The sequence below is a fragment of the Anastrepha obliqua genome, chromosome 4 (genome assembly GCF_027943255.1).
Source record: "Anastrepha obliqua isolate idAnaObli1 chromosome 4, idAnaObli1_1.0, whole genome shotgun sequence".
In the NCBI taxonomy this organism is placed as follows: Eukaryota; Metazoa; Arthropoda; class Insecta; order Diptera; family Tephritidae; genus Anastrepha; species Anastrepha obliqua.
In genome coordinates, this window is record NC_072895.1 from 54,318,229 (window position 1) to 54,327,191 (window position 8,963).

The 8,963-nt window shown below is 34.2% G+C and overlaps 1 protein-coding gene across 1 annotated transcript; it reads right to left on the reverse strand.

The window, feature by feature from the left end:
• Nucleotides 1-7,403: 7,403 nt before the first annotated feature.
• Nucleotides 7,404-8,963, reverse strand: LOC129246075 (uncharacterized). Its single transcript, XM_054884602.1, has 3 exons — nt 8,806-8,963; nt 8,208-8,747; nt 7,404-8,147 (listed from the first exon to the last, which is right to left on the reverse strand). Exons 1-3 carry the CDS (start codon nt 8,822-8,824, stop codon nt 7,705-7,707), a joined length of 1,002 nt encoding a protein of 333 aa, XP_054740577.1. The 5' UTR covers nt 8,825-8,963; the 3' UTR covers nt 7,404-7,704.

Below are 8,963 nucleotides of genomic sequence, written 5' to 3' on the forward strand. Positions count from 1 at the left end.
GTTGCAATTCACTTCATTGAATGTCTAAGCAAATCACATCAATGTATTACTATGATCGCTCACATTCTGCATTAAGAATTTGCAAATAAAGAGTTTGTTCTTTCGCCGAGAGGATATTAAAGACTGATGTTCTCGAAACATATTGATAACTTTGTGTCCAAAGCTTTTTCTATGATTGGGTTGGAATTCTACGTCGCAATGTGGAAGACTTCACTAATCCCTTGGCCTTGAAATCATTCTACGTCTTCTTAGTTCAAAGCCGACTAGATTATTGTGGAAAGAAGCCTCTGACATGGGGAGACACTCTAATATATTTACCCACTGACATATCCTTCATTGACTCTTCTTAGCTATGCATCGCTCGACATGTGCTGTTCCTCCTTGAATTAGTCGTATGTCTATTTTAGCCACCTGTGTATCGGGCAAGTGTGTATCGGCCAACAAGTCACATTATTTGACCAATATACAGTTACGGCACGCACCAATATGCATGTTTGTCCCCTTGAATTAATGATGGCTTAACGGCCAAAATATGTACATTATTTTCTCGGTAGATGGCTGTAGTGATCGATACCTCGTGAATATCGGTCAAACAATTTAAAGTTTATGCTCGTTGTCAAGGTGACATTTCATACAAAATAATTCTTTTGCTGGGTTTATTTTTTTGTTTTCATTCAATTGTGAGTTGCAAGAAGTTAACAACGGAAGTCAACAAGGAGGAAATTCGGTACATTTTACAATACATCTAATAAAATATATACTTTTTCACTTATAAAGGCATTAAACAAAATCGTTTGTGGGATATAATTGTAAATAGTATCCAAACACAAAGCCACAATCACACAAATCCAAAGACCTCGTAGTACACTAGTAGATTTCGGACTACCCTTTACCAATTTAGCATATCAAGCATCGTTAATATGTGCACACATACCTATGTAAATGTTATATTTGGTTAAAAGAAAGCGACATTTGTCCACATGAGTGCGTCTAGTTTTCTTATCGGTATTAAGCAACACGCTTTTAAATTAGATTATATGGTTGAAGCAGTGTTGCCGTTATAGGATAACGTTATAATTTGATATATATGACGTACAAAAATTTTCAAATTATTCAATCATTAATATCATTATATTAATATATTGCAGAACATGCGATTATATGGAAATTTAGTAACACTGAAGGCACCTTGAAGCGATAATAGCAGTGAAGCAAAAACAACAAGATAGTAAACGAAGATTGAAAGTTTAGAATACGTCAACAAAATTTCACAGATTAGAGATGGCAAAATAGATGGCAATATCATCAATGGATGAAAATATGCGATCCCCGCAAAAGCTTTAGAAAACATCAAAGGACATCACCACCGAGACAATGCGACTACTCAGTGCTTTCTTGCCATGTAAAGCACTCCAGTGTGAAATCAACCCCCCTACCCACCGGTCCTTGCGTCATGCGATCTTCACTCTCCTATTTCCTAAGCTGATCGGAGCACTTTTAAACAGCTCCCACAATCAAATATAATTTCAAAAACTCGTGACATTCTCTGTTAACACAGAAAATCAATAAATATTATATGTGCACCTGGACATGTTTGAATCTAAGGAAACCAATATGCAGATCAGGCGGTTAAAACTGGTGGTAAAGCCTCATTACATTGCATTACAATTTGTTAGTAACGCCAACGAAAAGCATTTGCTTTCAACTTTTCTTTTGATCATTTGTTCCTTTTAGAATTGGCCGTATCCCTCATTATCATCTGCTGGCGGTAAAGAGTCTGTCCAATTTATGGGTTATCAATTTTCCAACTTCACACCTTTTGGATTTATGCGCCGGGTTAAGTCAAGTCAGAACCCTCATATTTCAGAGCCACAAGCCATTAGATTTTCTCCACAAGATAGATGACGGCTTTTTAGATATGATTTGGAATTTATTCTAACCAATAAAATAATGATCTAATAAATATTACTCTCCTATGTTCATCTTTATAATCTCATTACATTTTATCATTTATTGCCTTCAAAATTGTGCATGTACATATGATATGTCCTGTAACATTTACCAATTGTTTTATAAAAATTAAGATCGAAAAAAACATCCATTCCACACCGAAGTATCCATTGAAGCTGTAAAGGAGCTGACTCAAGCAGACTTTCAGCAGAAGAGTCGCAAAGAACATTACTGCGGCCGCCGTAGCCGATTGGGTTGGTGCGTGACTACTATTTCTGCCATGAGAAAGCTCCTCATAAAAATATATCTGCTGTTTGGAGTCGGCTTAAAAGTGTAGGTCCCTTCATTTGTGGAACAACAACAACATACACGCCACAAATAGGAGGAAGAGCTCGGCCAAACACTCAAAAAGAGTGTAAGCGCCAATTATTGCACTTCTAAGCAAATATGAAATAAAATTTCGGTTTCAACGACGGTTGGCAACTCTCTTTGTAAACGTTTTTACACTTGGTAGTCTTAGAAGCATAAAAAAATATTCTCAAGATTTTTCAATAAAAGCTAGACCTAATTGAAAGAAAATGAACTTATGATTTTAGTAGAAGAACTTATTCTAAAGAGTGCGGTGGCCTTGTACTTAACTAAGTCCTGCCAATGAAATTAAAAGTGAAATTAATAAATTAGTATTTATTTTAATCGTAGGAAATAAAAATGGTAATTGGAATGGGTTATACTCGTACTCAAATTTAATTTACAAAAAGCAAAGGAAGTGTCGATATAAAATAATTTTTTTTTTTTCGTTTGTTCTCTGTCGCCAAAAATTTTAAAATTATCATGGAAACATTTGTTGGCAAGTTTATACTGATTATGTGAAATTAAATATCAAATTGAAATTTCAATATAAATTTTTTTTTTTTTTATTTCAAATTAATTTAAAAAAAGTCCGAGCTACAGCAGCCAGCCATAAAACCATTCGGTACTTCCCGGGGTTCGAAGCCCCGGACATGAAACATCAAATAATAGACAAGGTTAGTGGTTATCCTCGGCAGGCAATGACAATCCTGATTTCCTTGATTTGATCTCAAAAAAAAAAATTGATTTGGCACAAAACCGATGGAAAAATCATAAAACTGACTTCATATTTGAAAACAAAGTAACAAGTGGATTAAAATAAAGTGAATGGATAAAACTTCAACCACCAGTTATATTTATACCTATGAAACCGAAGTGTACTGGATATATGTATATATAATATTTTCACATCTCTCAAGCAATTTGTGAAGGTTTTGCCAAAAATTGTTCGTCCTTTGAGCCAAACTAATCACCAAGCGATTTTTCTACGTTTTCGTTAAAAATTAAATACTGTGCGCCCTAACCGAGCACCGACGAAAGCAATTGATAATCAAATGAGGCTCAGGCGGACAATCAGTAATCTATGCCAGTCTGAAGTCACTAAATTTGTAATTTTATGTTATGTACTGCTTTTGTAACTTGAGACGATTCGGGTATGCTGTGACTTGCTAGCCCGAAAAGTTCATCAAATTTGATGATGAAAACCAATACAGACAATCAGCTTCGGGATGCATTTAAGGATTGTAAGAAAATGTATTTATCGACTCCGTTAGAGGCTAAGTACCCAGAAAAGGGTGTAAGCGCCATATGATGCAGATACGATTTTTTTGTGAAGTGTTATGTATTGCCTAATATTTTGGGAAAATGCAAAAACGGAATAAGCAGACATCTCTTTTATTCGGCTTTATTACATCTCTCAACGTAAACTACAACTCCCTTAACTGTAATCCAAAAAAAAAAAACAACAAAACAAAAACATGCATGGAATTCACTCCACAGCCTACATGATGCAGTTAAAAATACAGCTATTTCTGGCGCAAGCTTAAACAAATGCAATTTTATTTTTAATATGCGAGAGCGTACTTCAATAGAAAAGTGTGATCTAGTTTAGGAGCATTTCAAAAACGAAACGTTGCCTCGTAAAATAAGTCAAATTGTACATTTAAGTTCGTCAAAAGTTCAGCTCATTATGCCTTATGCATAAGAATCGTGTGGTAAATAAGGAACAGGCTCCAAATAAAACTTTCACGGAGAATGAGTGTCAGTGGCTAATGCGACGAGTGTAGAAAAATCCAGCAACAAGTGCTGAAAAGTTAGCTGAAATGGCCCAAAAAAAGAATTTAGGCAAGACCTGCCATCCAGAAACTGTTCGAAGAGTACTGAGGTAGGCAAAGTTAAATTGTAGAATAGCCCGTAACGTTTCTTAAGTGCAAGAAATTGAAGCAAGAAATTGCAATTTGCGCGTAACCATCTAAATAAGACTCCACCGTTTTGGAGGACCGTACTTGCTGCAGATGAGGTAAAAATAAATCCATTTGGATCAGATGGCAGATTTTTTATATGGCACAAAGCCAACACGGAGCTCAAAACTTAAAATTTGCCAGCTGCTATAAAGTATGGCGGTGGAAACTTTATGGTTTTGGCACGCACGTTATCAAATGGAGCTGGAAATTTGATCTTTATCAAAGAAACAATGAAAAACTATGCTTATTTAAAACTTCTGCAAGAGAAAATTTGGTTCAAAGCGCTGGAAAAATACAAATTGAAAATGACTTTCGTTTTTATCAAGATAGCGAACGACCTTAAGCACAAGTCACAAATAATATAAATATGGTTAATATATAAATGTCTCCCCATTGTTCAAACTCCTGCGCAATCACCGGATGTTAACGCCATCGAAATTTTATGGTCGCTTTTGAAGACAAATATAAGAAATTATGGCATCCTTAGCAAATCCGATCTTAAAAAGGCGTTACTTGAAGAGTTGAACCAAATTAGTCCAGAATACACAAAAAAATTTGTTTCCTCTATTTCACGTACAGTTCAAGCTGTAATTGATAACAAAAAGGTACTAAATATCTTCAAATGTTAGAAATTAGAAATAAATAGTTGTTCTCTTTTAAGTTGCATCATTTAAGCTGTGGCGTGAATTGTCTGTATGTTTTTGTATTCGTTTTTTTTTTCTTTTTTTGTATTACATTGAAGCAAGTGAAGACTTTTTTGTATTTTATGTTGAGAAATAGTGGAGTGTCTGGAGCGTTAAAACCATTAAAACCTAGGATGTCTTAGGGACTACATGAAATTAAATTATCTTTCCGAAAATGTGTCGTGAAAAACATAAATAATAATATAATCTCTACCTATTTAAAAGTTGTGTATTTGATTTTTAAATAGCAAAAATTTACGATTGCAATAACTTATGTGCTATAATGCAAATAACGTTGTAGAATTTATTTTTTTTGTAGCAGAAGTGGAAGCAACTGATAAAATAAATAGATTATGGATAATTAAAGGGTAACAAAAAAATATTATGTAAACTATTTGTTTATTTAAATAATTAGCATACAAAAAAAAATAAAAAAATGTTTTCTGTTATTATATATTAGCATAAAAGTAAAATCGATTTAATTATTAAAAACAAAAAAAATTGTGACTATTTAAAAGAAAAAAATTAATTAACAAAAAAATTTGTCTATTGAAAAATTTAAATTTTTTCAAATATCATCTTCAATTTCACTGATGTTAATCATAGGCGCTACGTTTAGACAGCTGTCGTCGTTGCACTGTAGGCATGTTACACTGCAGTATAATCCACTTTTTCGGCATCCGCATGCAGCTCCACATCCTTTTTTGCAATTGCAAAATAACATTTTTAATAAATTTTCCGGAGCAGGTAATTGATTCGTAAATATTGGATAATAATAATAATAATAATACCTATTGGAATAGTTCCATCCCCAATTTTCGATGATTAAATCATTCCCTAACCACATCTGGATTTGTAGGTAAACCCGTTTTAAGTGTTCAAATGCTGCATCAGATGTGGGAGGTAACGAAGATAAAAGAACACTTGAATCTTTGGCAGTTGCTTTGATGAAAGAATTGAACCTGAATGTATTCAAATCTGTCATTTTTGCCGAAGCACCATACAGCCCCAAAATACATGTAATACCAGCTTGAAATATATTATTTGCATCTTCATGTATATTACATTTTTAAATACTGCTGCTGAGTCATGTAGATCATTCCGCTTCTCAAAATTTTTGATAAACTTAATTTTTCTTTTATTTTAAAACGCAGAAGTAGTATCACAGCCCGTGAAAGCAAGTAAAAATAGAACATGTTCTTTACATGCTGGTAGAGATTTTTCTAAACTTTTCGATGAAAATATTTGTTGATTAACTTTGCCTCGGGATGGTTTTAAAAAATGTATTTCACGATCACTAGGCGCCAATGCCGTTAACACAACCAAGACGTCAATGTCTTCAGAAATTACAACAATATTTAAATAATTGTGTTTGATCCAAATTTACATGATATAATGATATCATCATGGTAGTGATCTATTAATCGCTTTCGAATAGTTTTTTCATCCGGGACATGATCAGTTGTTATTATATTTTTGAGCTGTTGCATCGTAAACTGGCAGTCTTCATTTTCTTCGATGTACTTAAATATTTCTTCCATTGCTGCGTCTATTTTCAAAACTAATGTGTTAATTTTGTTCTCAACATCTTTCTGCTCCACGGATTTAAGAAGCGATTTTAAACAATCTTTGTGATATTTTGCTTTAAGTGCTTGTAAATCTATTACATCCGAAATTCTTTTATGCATTTCTCTATAATAATCATCCTTCTGTGCAGTGATAAATTTTCGGACGTCATCGCTCAAATTATTCGTCTCCTATTCTTATTCAATTTGGCTTCTTTTATTGGATTAGCTTCTTGTCCACAAATGAAACAGTTATTTTCCCAATCGAAGTGAGACGAATGAATGGAACTGGTTTTCTGTACTGGACAGTAGGTTCACCAACGCCTCTTTAGATAATCAAAAGTTCTTTAAAAATCTGTAAGAAAATTTGTGTAATATTAAGTACGTCAACACATTTTGAAAATTCTAAACATACTCAGTGGAAGCCATTTCTAGGGGGTTGGATGCGCCCCTCAACTGTTTTCTACTTCTAGCTAGTTCCACTAATCTTTCATCGTCCGATAAATCGTCGAACCACAACTCCGTTGTACTCATTTTCACAAAAAATACTTTTTTTTTACTTTTAAAAATGTTGTTAGCAAAGAATTTCAATACAATCGGTTTTTCTTTTATTTTGATTTGCTGTATCAACTGAGAAAAAATTATCTATTGTAAATGCGTCGAGCGATCGAAATTCACAATAGTCCTATTCTTCAACGAATGAGCACCATAATACCAAATGAAAATTCGTTCGATCAGCACTTTCGACTACAGTCGAAGATCGAATGTTGCGCATAATAAGAGCCATTGATATAATTATTGTTTTATGTTTAAATAAAAGTCTTCGGCAAAAACGCTACGAATTTATTCCCCAACCCAATAGTTGTGTTGATTTATTTCAGGAAAACAATCGCTTCTAAAATATTAAAGCACATAAGTAATCGGTTTATTTCATACAGTCACTAAGAATCTCTCAACGCGCGAAGAAATACAAAAATCCACTACTTTATTCTTCTTCTCCACTTCCTCTCTTCGTATACATAAAATAGCAAAATAAAAATAAAAACTCGATAAAGTCAATTTTGTCCAGCAAATTTGGCATTTCAATCCAATAATGTTGGAGGAGTTGGTATAGAAATTATATTCATATCTTGTACTTGCAAAGTGAATGTCTCCTGCATAAGCACACAAATACGCAAGGAAACGTTCTTGTTTTTAATTTTCGTTGTAAACATATTTTATTGCTTCTATTAAAGCAAGAAAAGCATCTTTCTTGTTTGTTTTTATAGATCGGCGCCATATATATTCTGTAATAATATCACCAAAGTTACCGGAGGTGTTGTGAAATTTCGCATTAAATAGTCTTCGCACAAGTCTGGCCTGCGATTCAATTTGTTCCGTGCGATTACCGTCTTCTGTCGCAAGTGGATCAATTGCCGCACCATGTTTCGCCTTTGCGACAAAGTAACCATGCTCCTGCAGGCGATCGTTGACCTCACGAGAATCCATTTGAATGATGGAACCTTTCAGAACGTGCTTTTCAATCAGGGGGATGATGTCTTCAAACGAGCAATCGTTTTCAGGACACAACTCGAATCGAAGATCTGTACAGTTATTTTCAACCATACGAAGTGCCCAATGACTTTCGATGTTCCTCACTAAAAATTTAAATATACTTTATATTTATATTACAACTAAATATTTTAAAGCGATATTACGTTTGTTGTACTTTATGGTCCCGAATTTACTTTCCCCAATTTGCACTATTTTTCCTGGGCCACCAATCTTTCCACTATACTCCTGATGATCCAATTGGTATGATATTACCGCTTCTCTGCAGAAACCAAACCAGTCGACAATAGTACTAGTTGAAATTGAAGTGCCATCTAGAATAAAATCCTCCCGGATTACGGCTTCTTCGGTAAATCGGTATGCAAAACAATACATTAGGTAGTAAATATGTGGAAGGCTCAATCTTGCATTTTCGAACCATGTCCCTGTTGCTCTGGAAATGCAAGACTTTTTCCTGCAAGTGCCTCTGGAGCACAGGAAATATCCCACTTTATTGCCATTTCGGCGAAAATTCATAAATGTTTTATGAACGGAACACACCATAGTTTTTGGAATCAGGCCGTTATCCTCGGCAAACTTAACGCACTGCTCGTTGGTGCCTAGTTCGCTCATAATACGCATCAAATTCCAACTGCCTTTTACTTTACGTTTTTTACCACCAACGCTCGTTGAAGGCTCTTCAACACCTTTAAAAATACACATAATTATTATTTCAGATTTTGTTTGGAGTATGCTGATTTTTACGTGATCGTTTTCCAGCCATTTTTAATAAATTTGTAAATGTAGATTTCGTGAACGTAAACGTAAATCTTTTTGATAAACAACAAACTTCAAGGATGTGAAAATGTCGGCTATAGCCCTGTCATAATAAATCCGTTATACCAACGCGTTTGACGATATGT